Here is a 19415-nt window from a genome sequence, read left to right as displayed (position 1 = left end):
ATGGACCTGAAACAGGCTTTAGTTAAACTGTTCAAATTTCTAATCTGTAAGAGGAAATGGGTTTGCCATGAGTGGTATCTCACACCACTTAATTTTTTCCTGAAAACAATATAGGACCACAACCTATTTGTACATGTCAAAAACCCATAAGCAGATCTTTAAAAATCATTGCCTCTTATAATTTTCACTTAAGGCATGGTTTTATTTTCATTGCCAGAATTCATGGTAACACTATCAGGTGAAACAGAACGGTTTAAACTCAGCTCAGCTTTTGATACTTTTTTGCACTTGCATATTCCCTCATATTACTGGATGAGTGAAACTGTAATACTAGAATACTGTGTTCTCAAAAGGTGAACCTTTTTTATTTTCATTTGAAGACAAAACATGGGACCTTATTGTACTCCCACTGTGCATTCAACTTTTAATTGGGGTTTTAGATTTATAATACTTTCTTCCGTGTTTAATTGGTGAGGCAGTTCTGACTTTTTAAATCTTGTTTTTCTTTCACAAACTATTTCAGTGTCAGGTTTAATAGACTGAGTAAAGATACTGTACAGTAATTGCCTGTAATGATCATGTAAGCTTTTGAAAGCAAATTATCAGAGAAAACATCCCTTTGGGTGAACACTGAATTGCTGGAAGTGTACCAAAAAAAGAAAAGTATTGGACAAACGTAAAAGCAAGGCTTTCTTATGGATATCTGGAAATTTGTAAGCCATGTAAGCTGGTTAAAATTTTGGAAACAAAAGAAAACAAAAGAACTCCAAATGAATTCGTAGTTATAATATCACGATTGCTTTTTAATTTTAGCCAGATAGACAAGTATGGTTCAAAGACTAACCTCAAATCCAGCCTGGTAGCTTTGTTGATTTTTTTTGTGTCAATGAATGATTTATTTGAAACAGAAAACACTGACAGTTGTTTTTAACCTAAACCATGAACTAAATTCATCAATCTCCCTCTGAGAGGAAATAAGATCATTTGAGATCACGTGTTTAGTTTAATTGTGATTTAATTGAATAATTTTTGAAGGATACATATCACAGGCACTGATGTTTGTCACCAGAAGCTAGTACTTTGAACTTGGGCATTTCTGTCTGTACATGTAAATAGGCATTTGAATTGTAAGTCTCCTGCAGTTATTTATCTCATTTAACAGCTTCATTATTCTATGTTTTAGAATGTTTTCTGTTGTGATTAAGAAAACCATGTAACCTTTGCATTAACATTGTATACAAAGGGATTCACAGGACCTGATGGTTCTCGTGGAGCCACAGGACCAAAAGGACAGAAGGTAAGAACAAAATTATGCATTAAATTATGGGATTTTTTTTTTTTAAGTAGTATTTTTGTTTGTCTCTATGCAACTAATGAGATGCTGCAGCCTTTCTTACATATTGAAACATAGTGAAACATTTATAGAGTACAGACCCATTGGGCCCTTTTTATATAGTACAAAGCAACTTCCATTCCCCCAGCCAGCAGTAAGGAATGGTGGCATTACATTGATAACATTAAGGTTGAGCATCTTCAGTAATGGTGATGGTCCTTCCATCTTGTTGTACTGTGATTATGTCATAGTAATACCCAGTGGGAACAAGAACAGTGAAACCTGACCTCATCTGCAATCAGACAAATGAAAGACAGAAGATGAATCAGACATCAGAAGTCAGAGTAACCAGCATGTCTGAATTATTTTTTTTTTGGGGGAAAAAAAGGCCTGAGGCTGTATCTTTTTAATATTGAGAAAGTCTTTCCTTTCTATCAAGTCTCACTGAAACCAGCATAGCATTAATGAAGTGAATAGTAATTGCAGAATATATCCACTAAATGATACCCTCCAAAAAGTGAGAGCATCTTCCTGTATGTTGTTTACAAAACTCGATGCTAATGCCTCTTGAAAAACTCCATTTTTATCTTCCGAAGGGTGAGCCAGGACTGCCAGGTGCTCGTGGACTTCCAGTAAGTAATACATTTAGTATATGAAGAGGCTTTTTAGACCTTAAGTATCAATAGGAAGGATTCTTACCATTAAATGTAGTGAAGAAAAGCCAGAAACTATTTCTGAGGTTTCAAAGAACTCATAAGATATTAAAGTAGTACATTAAGGAACCTTTTTGTCTTTATATCAAAGTGTGCAGATATTACTGAAAGGACATGTTTGGTTTGTAGAAAAGAAAGGAGCGTGTGTGATGTGATCACAAGTTTTGGTCGCATACCGTTGTTTTCCATCTCTTTGTGAAAATGCTGTAGAGACAGGAAAGCCCATGTTTTATTTGCATAAATTAGTCTACAGTTATTCCTATTTCAGCTCCTTGCCATGTGTTTAAATGGGATCACTGAGTGTAAATGCTGTATGGGACTTCCTGTGCTGTTCCATATGAAAACAGGATAAAATATGAGACAGAACATGCGAAGAGTACTGTTTCAGTTGGCATGCAGATGGATTTAACATCCGTCTTTGGAGGCTGAAAATAATTGTGAATTTTAGGAATTTTATAGGGTTGAAGAAGTGAATGATGGTTGGCATGTAGAAACTTAGATTATATAAGAAACTAGGAAAAACCTCAAGGAAAATGGAACAAGATGACTGGCATGAAATTGTAATAGGGCTGCACATAATTAAAATTTAATTGAATTCATTTTGGAGAAATTATTGGAATTAAATAGAAGAGGCATTGTATTCCGATATAGCACTCCTTGCTGTGAAATTCTGTATCTTCGACTGTATCTTTATATTTTTGACCCTGTCCCACTTTCATTAAGTTTATATTAAACAATCATTTTGCTATTTGGCCAGAGAGGAAATTATAATGTTATTCTTGAAGATGTTACATTATAGACATGTTCAAACTTAAGATGAATCATTCTATGTGGACATTTGCGTTTAATTTTCATGGATGCTGTTTCTTACCTAAAAATCTGGAAAATAGGTAATACTTTTATAATGGCTGGTCAATCTGTAGACTCAATATGTGAGCTAAATTTAGTCACAGAAAATAGCAGAACTGGGGTAGCTTCTAGGTAGACTGAAAGCCCCACATTTTTCTGTTGAGTTTTTTGTTTGTTTGTTTTCATTTTTTTGCTATCAGGTAGATGGGGAAATAATTTCTGTGTCATTTGTAATGCATTTTAAAATGTGTAGCTGGAATGAGGAGATAGCTTAAATCTGTCAGATATGTTACACAGATGATATGGAAAAAATTGTACGTGAAAAGAACTACTATGGGAGAGGAAAAAATGGGGAATTAAAATTGAATTACTGAAATACTAGGTTAAAATACTGTAGTATTTTAGCCTGTGAACTGAAATAAAAACTGGCTTGGGGAAAATATACATGATTTTACCTCACCATTAACAGACTAATGTGAGAACGAATAATTTAAGAGCCTTCAGAAAAAGTGGGTATATAAAATATACATAAAGAGGGTTAATCTCAATTTAGAAGTGGAGATGTTTCTATGGGAAAGCAGCAAACTGGACCAACTTGTCAAGGTAGAATGCTGATTCCGTTCAGAGCAGCACTTACCTGATTCAGGTCTTTTGTGACTACATTTTGAGACTGTAAAAGCAATAAATCTGATGAGATTTTGGACCATTGTTCAAAGTTGAGTGATTTTTGTTTGCCCTGAGACTTTCAGTCTTAAGGTGATAATGCTTCAGTGATCCTCAGTCGGCATTGCCTTTTGGGTTGTTCTGCCTCTGCTTAATAAGCAACTGAACCTTGTATTTAAAGGTGAATCTGCAGGGATATTTATAATGAGGAAATGAGAATTCTTACTTATTTAAAGGTAAAGAAAAGATGGATATACTTAGTCACCTCGTGTCATTACCCTTGTAATTGTTAACGTTAAGGTTAATCCTTAAACCTCACATTTTAGGAAGAAGCCTAGTGTTTGATTTTGTAGCTCCATGGTTGTTAACCTGTATATGCTGAATCCATATGGAAAGATTAATGCTAAAAATAAATCTCTTGGGGAAATTCCATTTATACAGGCTTTCCTTTTGATGAATGGCTTTAAGCTGCTGAAGAAATGGAGCAGTTAGAGGAAGTTTCTCAAAATGGCCAACGCTGGTCATCTCACTTTCAGTGAGATTAAACTTACAGTAATGAAACCTAATTAAAAAAAAAAAAAAGAAGGGTAGAAGTGGTAGTGCTAGAGTGTGATGGTTCTAATTCTCAGATTCAGAGACTTTTTGAGAAGATTTTACTACAAGCATGAAGTAATGGGGCTGTTTAACCTTTGCAGGTCTTTAGTTTGATCCATGAGACCATGAGACCTCATTTATTAGACACATAGTGAGCACACTTATGAGTCTGCATACTAGTTATATGATTAATTGAGTATTTAGGTGTAATTATGCATTGCTTTGAATTCAGTCAGTGGCCTTTTGCAAGTGGAGTAGTCTTTGGATGGTTATCCAAAGGCTTCATTTCTCACAAAAAACTCTTGCTTAAGTTGTTAAAATGCTCAGTGCAAAGAGAAAGTCAGAAACCTTGGTTACAACATTAATTAGTTTTAAATTATTATTATTGTTTTTCAAGCTCATCCGGTGGAATTTATTGGCCAAGTAAGGACTTCAGGGTAACTGAAAGAAAGAATACTAAGTATCTAAAGTTTTATATACAGCATTTGCTTTTCTGCTTCTGTCACCCTTTCTTCCCTAGAATGTATCCTGGCAATCTTCAGTTCTCTTCTTTTACTCTCCCTTTCCTCTATTGTTTCCTGCTTCATTTAGTTTGAATTTATTCTCTTTGTCTCATGTCTTTTGCGGGTATGACAGATTTACAAAATTAGTAGAATACTTCTGATTAATTCAAGTAATTTACCACCAAATACACTGATGTCTCTGATCTGGTCCTGGTGAATGGACCTGGGGCTGCTACATGCATGTATTGCACCCTTTAGTCCATTCTCTCTGTTAAGTTCCCTCTAACTTTTCTATTAGCTGATATATTGCTAGTGTTTTACAGATCTGACATATGGATAGGATCGTGTGCATTTAGTGGTAGAGAAATTGAAAATATTTTAAAGTCTACTAAAGCACAGCTTCCGGCACAGGGTACACGTACAAATACTGGTATGTGACTCTGCGGTGGATGGCAGCAGGTCCGCGTTGACTATGTGGAGGTACTTACCAGATCTACAGGGTGAGTGTCTCTGAACCAGGCGGTTACAGACTGTGGGTTACTGCCCGTGCCCGTGCCCTCCATGTGCTCCGTGGGTCAGAGGTACCTCCAAAGCAGGCAACAGGCATCTGGGGATGTAAGGCTGCAGTCCCCGGGCTGCATGGAGAGACTTCCCCTTTAGGATACAGACAGAGGCAGGAACATGGGCAGCTGGTTGGGTTCATTAACTGCTGTGTTTAGGGCCTTACCGGCTGATTGTCCTGGAGCTGTCAACTCCGCAACTTGGTCTGCTTGCAGGGAGTTCTTGGCCAGAAGGGTGGCGAGGGGGAGGCATGGGTTGCCAGGGGACAGCCCCTGCTTCTTGGAGTCCTAATTAGGAGGGTGAGGAGATGCAATGGAGTGGGCAGAGGAGGGAACTGGGTTCTCCTGGGCCTTTGTGTGGGCTGGACACAGTAGCTGTAGTTGCTTCTTTTGGTAGCACCGACTTTCCCTGCCACTGTTAGGGGCACGTTAGCAAGGGGTGCTCCAATGAGAACCTGCAAGTAGTTGGTTTCCTTCTTTCAGAGGCAGGTGATGTTATAATATCAGATATGTGATGCAGTGAAAGTTTGATCTGTGTAGTCAAATATAGACATGTATAATTTAATGAATTGCAGGAAGGGAGCATTAAGTAATAGCAAAGGTATTATGTAGGTTATGCAAGATGAAAAAGTTTACTTTCTGCTGTGTATTAAATGGTTTAAATGGAATGACTCTGATCAATGCCTGAAATTTTCCCTGTGTTATACCAAGTTTTCTAAAGACAACCTTGCAGATACAAGGTTGTACTTGTATCCTGTACTCAGCCCAGGCGCTTTGTTGCATCAAATCTCCTGAAGATTTAAGTATGTTTGTGATTTTATATGCCAGTGTTTCATACACATCATTGACACTGTTCTCCATAAAATTATCCATTCACTTCAGTAATGCAAGACTGAGGGATCTGTTTTCTTAGAGGGAGTGTATTGTCCAAATAGGCAGAAACACATTTGTATCTTGGATACTTCTCATTAAAATGATACAGAGCAATACTGATGGAAAATGTAAACAGGAGCAGTTTGGTGTTCTTTCTGATTACCAAAAAACGCTAGTTTAATGGATTTAGACCTCAGGGAAGCACTGGCAAAAAAAAAAAAAAATTCTCTTTTATTATCAATTTAAATGCACTGTTAGAAGGAAATGATTATAGCATAGATGTGTGTATCATGGTACTTGATAATTAGCTAAACCCAAAGGCTTTAATGTCTTCATTCCTTTGTGGAAGTATATGTGTTTGCAAATGTGTGTAAATAAATGCTACTGCAAGGCAACTTAATAATTTAATTTTTCTTGTGATATTGATTACTGAATAATAAAATTGATATTTAACATTAGTTAAACAAGTTTTCAAAATGATTTTGCAGAATCAAACATCAGTTTTTTTGTACCTTTTTATCTCAAATACTCTGTTCTTGGCGAACAGCTTGACTAGGTGTGGAATGCTTTCCACATTTCTGACATTTTTTCATAATTCACAGGGCAAGGGGCTTCTTGGACCACCTGTAAGTATAATTTTTAGAATTCATAAATGTACTGTTTAACGAATTTATTTAAATATTCAATAAAGCTCTTACACTGTTATAAAAAGTAATTCAGTGAAAAAAGAGACTGTTTTAATCCTGATGTTCTATGTCTATTATGTATGGTTTCTTCAGCTACTACTGAGGTTGCTTAGGTCTGTGGTATATGGGGCAAGAATACTGGTGTCTGAAGGCATAGTTTGTTGTTTGAGAGAATTACATGTTCTCCCTCCTTGGATGCTTGTTATAGAGGTATTGTGTGGTTTAAAAATATTATTTAACTTGGTTGTTATAGGGTCCAACAGGTGCAGCAGGACTTCCTGGGGAAGTAGGTCGTGCTGGCCCACCTGTAAGTACTACCATGTTTGCTAAAAATGTATGTTTATTCAATTGCTAGAATGTACTTATAGAAAAAATGAATAATTACTGTGCTGTCTAAACACTATTTGGGTTATAACAGCACTTGAAAACATTTTTTTTTTCCTCTACAGTGATCACTGGTAGAGGAAAGATTGTGTTTGAAGCTCATAAGGAACAGTGAATAGCACAAAGTCAGGGCCACCCATTAGATTAGAATTAAATGTTTCATATAGTGTCCCTACTCTACTTCTCCTCTTATTCAAGGAGAATTAAAATCAAAAAGTAAACCTGCCAGAAATACAGGAAATGTAAAACTTAACATTACATGTAGAACTTAGTTTTACTCTTGTCTTCTCACATATACGCTATGGTACATGACCACATACTACTTCTGTTTTCCATTTGCATATCAGTGAACATGGCAATTCAGTATTTCTTCTTAGTTTCATTTTAAGTGTGACTCCATCTACTACCTTACTGCTAAACTGTGCACTCAGTTTCAGCACACTGTCATATTTTGACTCCATACTTTACCACTGAAATGCAAATTGAAACCAATTGTTAATTTTTTACTTGAAATCTGAAATAGCATTAACATTTTGTTTAATGAAGGCTACTTATTAATGCATACCTCTCCCCAGGTGTTGTACTCAGTCATATAAATGAATATAAAAAAGAATATTAAAAACTGCCAGTTTGTTTCAGAAGGTGATCCATCTAGCTCACTGTCTTCTCTGTAGCAAGGGCAATAATGGATACCTAGTGAAGTGTACAGGCTATTTGTAAAATGACATTTTTCTCTCATACTGTCCGACATTCTGGCAGTTGGTAGTTCAGAGACTGCCTGAATCAGAAATTGCATCTGTGCTGCCTTTTTCAAAAGCTATATGTGAGCCTATCCTCCATTAATGTAGTCAGTCCCTTTTTGAATCCATTTATATCATGGGCCTCCACAACACGTTGTGATAATGAGTCCCACAGTGTAATTATACATTGTGTGGAAAAGAAATATTCCTTTTTAGTGTGTTTAAACCTATGGCTCTATAGTTCATGCATTGTGAGACTTAGTGAATAATTTTTCTATATTCATCTTGTTAATTTCATTTATGATTTAATAACATATCAAACATAATATTGAGATGACAGTATTAAGTCAAAAGGTGATCCCTATCAGAATATTAGATTTTAATTAAAAGCATTCAGAAAAAATAATTTGCAGAGGTTCTGTGTTGTCTTAATTCTGAAAGCACTGGACATCAAAACTTCACAAACAGGAGAAGATTCTAACTTGGTAAATTCATATTGGGCTCTGAAAAAGGGGATTTTTTCCTCTCTGTGCTTTGGGCATTTTTGCCAGTTACTAGGATTTTTTTAATTAAGAATTAGCAGTTATGAGATAGAGGAGTGCATAGATGATACTGTGGTCAGATGTTCCAGCTTTCTAAAGCAGCTGAAAATTTACTGTTTTTTTGTGGCTCCTATTCCACAACATGGTTCCCATTCTACTAAAAAATTGGTTTTCCTATTCTACTCTGGGAGCCATGGTGTGGGTTGATGTTTTAATTGCTACAAAGCATGTCCTTCTGTAGCTATTTAATTTCTCACTGTTGTTGTGTGGTATGCTGGTTGTCATTATTGCTTTGAATCAACAAAATTATTTTACCTTTTTTTAGGGAGATCCAGGAAAAAGAGGGCCACCAGGGCCACCAGGACCACCAGGCCCTCGGGTAAGTCGTTGCCTTTAATATGTGCCAATGTCTGACTTATGTATTTTTGCTGCTTGAACAAAACTTCTCCTCAAGTCCTATAGCTGAATACCGACTTTAGGATTTCAGCAGGCTATATTAATTCATAATGTCTACAAGCTTATGTTCAAAGCCTGAGATATAAATAATTTAATTATACCAATATTCGATCTCCCATTTAGAAAGCAAGTTTCTAGTCTTCATGGTTATAAAACATAGTTTGAAATGCAAACCGTGTAACTTCTGTCATGACGTTTTCCCATTTCTGCAAAAGGTCTTAAACTGTAACTTTTACAGGTTTTAAACTTGCATGTGAATTATAGTATTACTGTAAATGGAGTCTTTGTTGGACATCACCAGTAGTACTTCAGCACAGATAGACTTTTCTCTGTTAGGAGGAAAAAAATTTAATATTTGGCTCATGAGCCAGAAATATATGCTCCCAGGTGGGTTAAGTTCTAATGTCTTTCTTGCAACCAGGCTTGCTACTTGCAAGGGATACAAGAAAGCTTTACACCAGTGCTTTGCCTCTCTAGGGGAATGGTTATCTTCTTTGAGCCTCTTGGGAGGAGGGATGTGTGTTATGCCTTTGTCTTGTGGCTATTTACCTGCCCAGAGAGGTAAAATTGGCGTTTGGCAGACACATCGGAGGTTGGGTGCTGTGAAATGCAAACGGCTGGGAAACGTGTCATACTAATGTCTTTTTAAAAGCTGTACTGTTCCTCTGCTGGACAGACCCTAAATCCACATGCTTTCTTGTTTTCATGGAAGTTGCCAGAGAATTGGCAGGGGCATTGTAAAAAATGTGAATAGTAAAGTGGAGAAGAGAATTTAGGAAACAAGTAGAAAGGAATTCTCAGTAATGGCGTATACTGCTCCTATTCCTTGACAGTTTTGTTCTTTTTAGATTTCTGAAGTGCCACAATCCCACTCCAGTTGATGACATTATGGACCCAAACATATCCTCAGCTTTTTTTTTAAATTCTTCTGTATCAAAGGAGACAGCTCATTCCTTAAACTCTCCTGCTTCTCTATCAAACAGTGTGCTCCCTCTCACTGGGCTTTAAAGAATCCAGCTGCTGCTGTGAAATCATATTTCTCCCTGTTGTGCCTCATAAGCCTCCCGTTAGCTTCCATCAAGTGTTTGATTTAATATGAGGAATGGCCTTTCCCCCACTGAGTCCATCTTGTTGTACACTGATCTCTAGTTTATTGCAATTCCATGAACTGCTAGACATCTCACTCGTCTACCAAAATTTGTGTTGTGGGAAGATTATTTTCTCTGTAAAGATCTGAATCTTTTGCTGAATGCTAGTAAGTTGGCAAAGTAAAAGTTATCCTTATTACAGAAATTGTCTTGGGTTCTGTTGGAAATTCATGGGGTTTGTATATATTTGCTTTACATATAATTGAAAATATGCTAAAAAACAAAAGAAATACTTTATTTTTCAGAAAAGTTGATGTAAGTTAGAGGGCAGGATTTTGCAGGTACTTGCAATCCTACTATAAAATCCTACAGTACCTGCAATCCTAGAATACAATCCTACAGTTTAGATGTTTTTCATGTCGGAGATCCTTTTGTTGATTATACTTCTGATTCTAGCTTTAGATAGTAGTATTTTCTGTTTTGTCTAATGACTATATTGTCTAATGAGTTAGGTTTGGTTATTTCTCTTTTACTGACTTGGATTAATTTAATTTAATTTAGGGAACAATTGGCCTGCAAGATGGTGACCCATTGGTAAGATAGTTGTCCACATTTTTTTTTTAAATAATCTCGGACAACCTTATTCAACCTATGTCGTAGTAACTATGTGGATGCTTTTCCAGTGTCCCAATGCTTGTCCACCTGGCCGCCCAGGACATGCTGGCTTAATGGGAATGAAGGTAAGAGAATCTGTTTTATAGAATCATAGAATCATTAAGGTTGGAAAAGACCTCTAAGATCATCGAGTCCAACTATCAACTCAACACCACCATGCCCACTAAACCATGTCCCTAAGCAAGTTTTCTCAAGCATTCCTTACAGAGATACTGTCTCGAAGTACTAGGGAGGGTAATTGCTGGCTTGACAAAAGGGCAGTTTCACTGTTCGTTTCAGAAGACATTGCATCAATGTGGATGCTTAGGGTTATTTCAACTCTTGACTGCCAAAATAACCTCTTGTTGTTGAAATCTCTTACTGCTGCTGTAATCTTCAGGGTAAAATTTTTGTGTGGTCCTGAAAGGATTAGAGTATGTGAAGGATTGCTTCATTCACTTTCTGAACCATTTGTAGTTTGACTCCAGAAACTCTAAATATTCCCCCAAATCCTTAGTCTTTTTTCCTTCTTTCTCTCTTCCTGGGAGACCTATAACATACTAAATTGAAATGAACATTTTTTGAGTCTCATTTTATCTAAGATTTTTTTTTTATATACTCTTTGCTGGTTTCTAGGAATACTGTTAGCCTGAGGAAATTGTTGTGGGGTAACGTAAGAAGAAATATTAACCTGCCTAGAAATACAGCCTTGTTAGATTCAGGAGCAGATCTTTTTGAACATGGTACTTAATATGTGGTGTTAACTAGATAAGCGAGGAAGCAGTGGTGAATGGGGATTGCAGAGGGAACAGCAAGATGGTTCTGAGGATTCTGTGTCTGTTTCACAAAACTCAGTATTTTAATTTAGAATAATCTCTAATTATTTATTTATTTTGTTTTTTACATTTATTTTAGGGACAGAAAGGTTCAAAAGGAGAGTCTGGTGAACCAGGAAAACAAGGTTATAAGGTAAAAAAAAAAAGAGGAAAAACTGCTGTTGTTTTTAGCAAGCTAGTAGTAGTTTACCCTCTTCTTCAAGAACAGTATTATATTTTGTTAGAACTATTAATTGTTTTACCAGAATGCATGAAGAGATGCTACATATCATAATGCTCCAGAGTAACCAAAGGCGTATCTCTATTCTTCATTCACCTGTACTCTGTATTTATTATGATGCAGAAGTCATACTCCTCTTGCTTTTTATTTTGATCATTCAGTTTAATTATTATGGGACTCATGGCAAAAATTGAATGAAAATTTATTAGTTGGAAAACTTCCAAACATTTAAATGCAGAAGAATTCTGTGGATTTATCAAATAAATTGTTCTGTGGCACAGATGAGTAATAACAGGAAGAATGAGAGGGAAAAATGTATTTGAGAGGGAAAGTTCATACGCAAAGGAAGTTTATAACTATAGTAAAGAGGCCAAGTCCGATTCAGCTTGAAGACTGAATTGTGAACTCTTTTAAGGTGTTTCATTTGAACTAACCTTGTTTAATATTGAAATATTCATAAGAAAAGTTGAGAAGATTTGCGCTGCCTTGGTCCGTGCTTCAATGCTGGAGGAAAAAAAAACAGAAAAAAGTTTTTAAAACTACCTCTGCTCTCTATTCCTAAGCATATTGAAAAGAGTATTAATTTATTAGAAACAGCTTGTCTATTTTTTTTCCTGCATGTTGAGCAGTTGTCTTATGCTCAAAAATCCCTTTTTGCAAATTAAACTGGCAGTAAGTGCTGTCGTTCCATTAGTGTGCACTATCATTGCATGAGAGAGGTTATCATCTAATCAAATAGGGGTTTGACCAGATAAGGCATTTGACCATTTTAATTTTCAAAAAAATTCTGAAGCGCAATGTGGTATTGTGACGCAGAGCTACTAGCATATGCAGTCCATTCACACATATGAGTATACCTTCATTACACGTTTAGTCTAAAAGAACAGGAAAACCTAAAGAGATTAATGTCAAGAAAAAAAGGAATGACAGATTAAGAGTAAAATACCGTTATTCTTCTTTATACTGGGGTTGCTTTGAAGTTACCCTTTTGACTAATAGTTGAATGGAATGTGAACCTAAACAAGTATCTGTCTATGTTCTGAGGAAGTCGTGTGACTTCATTTGGATTTCCTTCAAGCAGGACATGGTGACAGAAAACAGTAAGTAGTAAATGTACCTCCTACGATGAGAGAGCAATATGCATGGTATGGATTAACTGCAGATATATTCCTTTTGCTTTCCCAGGGTGAAGAAGGGGACCAAGGACCCAGTGGTGAAGTGGGAGCTCAAGGCCCTCCAGTAAAGTATTTCGTCTTAAATAGTGTTACCCATTTGCTTTATTATGTCATATCTTTTTTTCTTCTTATTGTAAGATAACAGATATTATAGAATCTCCTTTCTTTTTATTCTGCCATATTGTCTGTGAGTGAAAGTAGAATTATTTAAGTCCCTCCAAAGAGCTACATTATCACTTGGCACAAAGCTCTAAATAGTTCTATGGAAAGGCTTATTTTAACAAGTATTTCATGTCCTAAATTTTGTGTTGTGCTTAGATTGTGCAAGTAGTTGGGGTTTTTTTGGTATTTTTTCTCGGCCTTCCTTTCCATAATTTTGATGACTCTGACTTCATCCTTGCAAAGCTAGTGTTTGTTTAAAACACGGTTTTAAACTGTGAAATTCAGGCTTAGCTAAGACTTGAGGATGAAGTAGCAGCCACTGAAGAATAGAGGGGTTTTTTTCAATTTTTTTTCTTAAGTTTTTTGCCTTTTTGCCTGCCAAAGAAGCATCCTTCAATCACACCTATGATTTTGGAATTATTTTCTTGTCCTGCTTCACTTGACTTCTTTGTTCTGGCACATACCTCCTCAGCTTGTTTCCTTGTGAGGAGTTGCTCTTTTGGTTACCACAGGTGAACAGGCAACAGGGAACAGAATAAAAGGGTCATTCTAAGTAAGAGAAATGGGCATAGGCATAACACGTTTAATTTCTATAGTTTATTTTCTGATGGGGTCTTATGCTTTTTTCCTAGGTGTGAAACTATTTCTTTAATCCATTGGTGTCCAGATGTGATATTATACAGGAGCTACCTTGATGCACATAACATCCAAATCCTAAATTACAGAATTCTCTATAAACACAAGACAGTATAAACCTCCGGATTAGGACTAGAGAAAGATGAAGAAATAACAGACACTAAGTAAAGGAAAGGGTGTAATCCTTCTTCTGTTTGATGCTGAAAAAAGTACCCTTGGTGCCCTGGTGCAGAGAAAGTACTTGTATAAGATGCAGCTTCTGCTGTCTGAAGGGCCTGTGGGGACCAATTCATTTAAATCAGTTTGGTAAAGTTCTTCAATCACTGTGAAATAACACAGTAGAATTAAAAACCAGTTAGAAATTGACTTTCCTTTCCCCCCTTTTTTTTAATGCATTACTCATTTCACTTCACTGTTTCACCAGTTGATGACCTTACAAACAAGCTTTAAAATAATTGTTTCTTATTAAAATGTAGGATTCACAATATGCAGAAAGTGATGTCAGGTAGACAACCTATGGAAAAGAGGGTAGACAAGGCTTTAGAGGCACAGATGGAGAGGCTGTAGACTCTTGTATTTTCTTGTATGTTTCTTACATAAACGAATGTAAGGCTCAGATCCATAGAAGGGGTTAGGAATCTGGTCTCCACAGCAGCACCTGCAATCCAACACTCTTATGTAATGCATTGACAAGAAGACTTGCATAAGATGGCCACCTCTGGGAGAGGTGTTGCTTTTGATAGAAAGTAGTGGGTACCGCAATGTGCCTGCTTCCATCTCTGATCTTGAAACAAGGATTAGACTGTGGGTATCTCCCTCGTTGGGCTGTAGTCACTGTTGCATTATCATGATTTTTCTCATGTCTTGGGCTGACAAAGCTTTAAATGTTCTGTGCAAGATTCCATCTAACTTCATTAGGAGCAAGTAAAAGGACTGCCCATCTAGAGTCTGGTCAATGAGTTGGTTTGTCTATGCTGCGTTGAAGTGCCTGTAGCTGTTTCGTTAACACAGTTGTAGTGCATTCTTCTTGTTGCAGGACAAACGTGTTATGGCTGAGAGTTTGGTCCCTCTGCAGAGAGGAGACATGTCATGTAGTTTCAGTCTCTCAGGAAGAGGAAAACATTGAAGCCAAATTTCCCATGAGACTGTATTTTGAAGGGAAGTGATGATAGTTATGATACATCCTGCTGCACTAGGATGTCTACTCAGTCCAGCCTCTCAGGTGTGACGGGCATATAAACTTAGCACTTGTATTCTCAAAAACCTTGCCCAATTTCGTCTACCTCTAGAGTTCTATAACATCAGATGGTGCCTTCCTCCTGCATCTGTCCTATATCCCACTTAAGACAACTTAGCACTTTTGCAAATCTGGCCTTCATGTGTTCCTTTCACACAGGCTGCACAGCGAGAACGCTTCAACTCTGTGGTAATCAGGAAGATAAATCAGTGGGTTTTTTCAGTCCTTAAGGCATATTTGTGGTTGTAGCATTCAACCTGATAGTTTTGTTATTCTTTTAAAAAGTCTTAAATTAGTAAAATATCAAATTACTATATAAATTAAATATTCTAATACAGAAGTAGCTGGATTTCTCCTTTGGTACTAAGAAAATAGTAAAGTAAGCATAAAGAAAGCATATAGAACTCTGAGTCTTCTGTCTGAAAACTAGGACAGTTCTGATGAAAAGATTTAAGCATAATTTGAATATACTTTTCATTTTCAGGGCATCCTAGGTATCAGAGGTATAACTGGTATAATGGGACCTAAAGGTACCAAAGTGAGTATTAACCTTTCTTTCCATAAAATCACCTGGATAAAAAAATGTACACTCTGAATGTTTTTAAAGCTTATTTAAATTTCTCCTTTTTTTCCCTGCATTTTCTCTCTCCCGCCAGCTGTATTTCCATAGCTACTGTACTTCTGGTTAGGAAGAAAGGCAGCTTGGTCCTTCTGATTAATGAAGTACATGTACTCTTCACACCTTTCCCTCTGATCCTTGGATTTGGATGTGTGCAAGTATGTAGTTAGCAAGACAGCAAGTTATAGCAGTTACGGACTATAGCATATTTTATTTAAAGCTAAAATTTATTAAGTAGTCCCTCCCGTGGTTTGCATCTTCCTGAAGCCTTTTGCTTCCACTGTCCCAGTTTTTGTTAGGATTTTTTATTGAGAGTTTGTTCTTTTTCCATTCTTTCTGTCTCTTGCATCTTTTGTGTCTTAAATTGCTGCCAGTGGGATTCATGTTTATATGGGCTCTGACTTTGCTGGGTAATTTTCCTGCTGTTCATCAAAGTGTTTCTAACTGTTATTTCAAAACTGACTGTTACATTTCTATTCTTATCATCTTGCTAAATCTATATGGTAAAAATTTTTGGAAGGAGTAAAATGTAGCAATCATGCCATTGTCTCCTTCTCCAGAAATGAAATCGTGGAAACCTTATTCTGTGATCGTCTGTGTTCAGAAACAACATCAGATTTGTCCTGATGAAACTTCTCATGAGTGATCATTCCTAGCCTCTTGGACACATTTGCTAAGCTCTTACTATCTTACTTTGCTTTTCTGGTCTTCTGTGTATCTTCTAATTCTTCATCATTATTTGCCTACATTTTCATGCTGTTTTGTCTATTTAAAATATTTACTACATCTGTTTGACAAAGGAGTTCCTTATTCTCTGTAAATCTTTTTGAAAACATTTTTTTCTCTCCATTTAAAATAACTTACAGGGTAGCAATTGCATTGTTTCCTTGAAACATATGTGATAAAAATAGCTGCACTGCACTTGATGATTTCTGTTCACATTTTGATGCTATTCTATTATGTGGTGAAGGATATAGTATTATTAAGGAAGACAAAGACATTTTCTGAAGTAGTGTGAAAAGGTCTACCCACTCGCTGTCTCATATGATTTTTTAGAGAATTAATTGAATGTCATTTTTTGAATTACATTGTTCCATATTTAAAAAATATTGGCTTTCATAACTCCACAAAAAACCAAGACAGATAAAAAAAAAGTTTGCCAAAATTCCTTTGTGGGTTTTTTTTTTTTTTTTAAAATTAGAGATATGAAAAACCCTCAGCTGTAGAGAATTTGCAGCTCCCAGCAAACTGGGAGGGAGCATAAGTTGTTAGTGTTTCAGCACTTCATTTTAACGTCTTGTGTTATCTATTTGTTTTCTAGGGATCTCGTGGGCTTGATGGTGAGCCTGGTCCCCAAGGTCTTCCTGGTGCACCTGTAAGTAGAGTGTGTGTTAGCCAAACTCTTCCCAGGGTCTACTCAGTTAGATACTAAGTCCTGAAACTTTGTGGCTGTGAATCAGAAAAGCCTTTGATTAATCCAATTCCATTGATTCCCCACAGGTGAATAAATGATATGACAGTGATGTCAAGTCCAGAATCTCTTACTGTCCCCAAGGAATTATGGGGTAGACGAATACATTTTAGCCTCTTAGTATGTTATTGTTACCTCTGCATTCTGATTGCTACTGTGCATTAGGGTAGCTTGGAATTTTTCAGGTTTTAAACTGGAAAATACTCATTCATTAGAACAAAACCTGTACAGGGCAATTTGTGCCTTTTTTTTTTTCCCCCCTTCTTTTCTTTTTTTAATTCTTCCCCGCTCCCTGCCCCCCCAGCTGGAATTGATGCTTGGAATAGCCAGTAACTGTATGGGTTGAAGAAGTGAGTGCAACATCTTTTGCTTAGATACTCCTGGATTCCTAGGGAATGGCTCGAGCTGTGTTTCTTAAAATGTAGCTGTCAGCCGCAGTTTTAAGAAACTGCATTTTTAAAGATAGTATGAGTTTAAGATGTCTGCTTTAACCAAATGTGAATTGTAGTGTTGTTGATTTACTGGAGGTTTTAGCTGGTTTTATTGCTAAAATAATCTTTTTTTTTTTCTTGTAGGGCGATCAAGGACAGAGAGGTCCACTGGGAGAGGCAGGTCCAAAGGGAGAAAGGGTGAGCACAGACAAATTTCAACTCGTGTTGCAAACATTGGTTACTTATAGCATATAAACATCATACAGCATAACTGGTACTCTCAAAAGAGTGTATATCTGAATGAGTATATGTTGACATTCTTTGCATCTGTCATTTCAATGCGTTTATTTTAATTTTTTAAAATTATGATTATTCTTAGGGCCCTCAAGGTACAAGAGGAATAAATGGTCTCCCTGGGCCTAAAGGAGAGTCTGTATGTATATTTCATTTCTTCATTTACTTCATGTCATGCTAATTTGTATATCAGAGTGCTTGGGTGAAATCTCTCCAACAATACATTCTTTTTTTTTCTTTTTTTTCTTTCAAGGGCTTACCAGGAGTCGATGGCCGGGAAGGGATCCCTGGAATGCCTGGAGCAAAAGTAAGGCACGGTTGGCATATATCTGATCTTTGGTAGTGCCCTGGATTTGTTCGCTCATTTGTGGCTTTTTATTGTGCTGCTGCCCGTGACTTTATGCACATTATTAGGGTAATTGAATGAACTTTCCCATCCTACAGATCCAAAAGTACTCCAGCTCTGTGTTCCAGAAATAAAATTTTCCCTTTTTTTTGATTTGCGTAAATTACAACTTAAAATATTTTCAGGGTGAACCAGGAAAACCCGGAGCTCCAGGTGATGCAGGGCTTCAGGGACTTCCAGTAAGTATCTGGTATTTTACCTTTGAAAGTTAGGCTTAGTTCAAACCACAGAAAGGCCATATATGGGTTAGTTTGATGCTGATGTTGGAGTAATTTAAGTGAAAACTTAACCAAAAGGCCCAGGAAGAGTATGTGTAATGCAAGGGGAAATTCTGCTATGTCTATCCAAAACTTTTGTACAAAAGCCTTGATCTTCTCATGGTACCGTAGTGAGGAACTTGGTCTTACAAAACGTTTCTGGCCAGTATGCAATTCTTTTAGGGTTTCTCATGTCTGAGACCCTGTGGATATTATGGTGTGACCCCACAATTAGAGCTGGTCTCGTTGTATTGACTATGGCCAAACCTATTCCCAGGGGGAGCTGGAAAAGCCAACCTGCTAGTCTAACATACCTTAGATGAACAATCATGTCTTTTTGATATTCTGCTGGCACAGAACATCTGGAATGCATCATGCTCATACTTCTTTCTGCGGGGCAGGGGGGGAGTTTTCTAGTGTATCCCCTGTGGTGAAGTTATATGGAATCAGTAGTGCTTTATAGACTCTTTTAAAAGGTAATCCTCACACACTAACTGAATAAGTTTGAAAACTCTGCCAACTGTCAAAAGCTAAATAGAAACTCCTTTGAAACACTGTGCTATAGGAGTAATTGCTGTGAGGATATAGTGAAGGAGCTGTATTAAAACAGAACTGGAAGTAAATTTGTAATATGAAGTGAGCTCTTAAGCTTCAAGAAAATTTGATAAAAGCATAGTTGCTATGAGCTGTTGCCCAGAAGTGAGGAGGGGATGAAATGTATACAAAAAGTATCTGTTAAACTCTCCAACTCCAGTGTCAGAATACTGGGACCGAGAATCTATTTCTAGTCTAAGCCAGAACCCTTCACTTTTCCATGCTCTTTTTGCCAATTTATGAAGTTTATTTATTTGTTACTTTGTAAATAGAAAGAATTCAAGCTTGGTCCGTTATTGGATAAAAGCGCTTCAATATCAAGTAAAAGGACTAGAAATACTTTAATGTGAGAAAGATGTTTTTTAACACCATTTCCAATCCCCTTAACATTTACAGTGTTTATTTGTTGTTATTTCTTTCAGGGTTTACCAGGCTCGCC

At 36.7% G+C, this 19415-nt stretch overlaps 1 protein-coding gene across 1 annotated transcript in view; it reads left to right on the top strand.

Moving 5' to 3' along the window:
* Nucleotides 1-1243: 1243 nt before the first annotated feature.
* COL9A1 (collagen, type IX, alpha 1) overlaps nt 1244-19415 on the top strand; it is a gene marked incomplete at its 5' end in the record, with an annotated part of 50398 nt that continues 32226 nt past the window's right edge. The window contains 13 exons of the mRNA XM_009583609.1: nt 1244-1297; nt 1930-1965; nt 7028-7081; nt 8766-8819; nt 10546-10578; nt 10668-10724; nt 11554-11607; nt 12880-12933; nt 15389-15442; nt 16845-16898; nt 17570-17623; nt 17973-18026; nt 18251-18304. Of these exons, the coding sequence (XP_009581904.1) occupies nt 1244-1297; nt 1930-1965; nt 7028-7081; nt 8766-8819; nt 10546-10578; nt 10668-10724; nt 11554-11607; nt 12880-12933; nt 15389-15442; nt 16845-16898; nt 17570-17623; nt 17973-18026; nt 18251-18304 (666 nt within the window). The remainder of the gene's footprint in view (nt 1298-1929; nt 1966-7027; nt 7082-8765; nt 8820-10545; nt 10579-10667; nt 10725-11553; nt 11608-12879; nt 12934-15388; nt 15443-16844; nt 16899-17569; nt 17624-17972; nt 18027-18250; nt 18305-19415) is intronic.

This window comes from Fulmarus glacialis, unplaced genomic scaffold (assembly GCF_000690835.1).
Source record: "Fulmarus glacialis isolate BGI_N327 unplaced genomic scaffold, ASM69083v1 scaffold6528, whole genome shotgun sequence".
Classification (NCBI taxonomy): domain Eukaryota; kingdom Metazoa; phylum Chordata; class Aves; order Procellariiformes; family Procellariidae; genus Fulmarus; species Fulmarus glacialis.
This window is presented reverse-complemented; position numbering and strand designations above follow the sequence as displayed.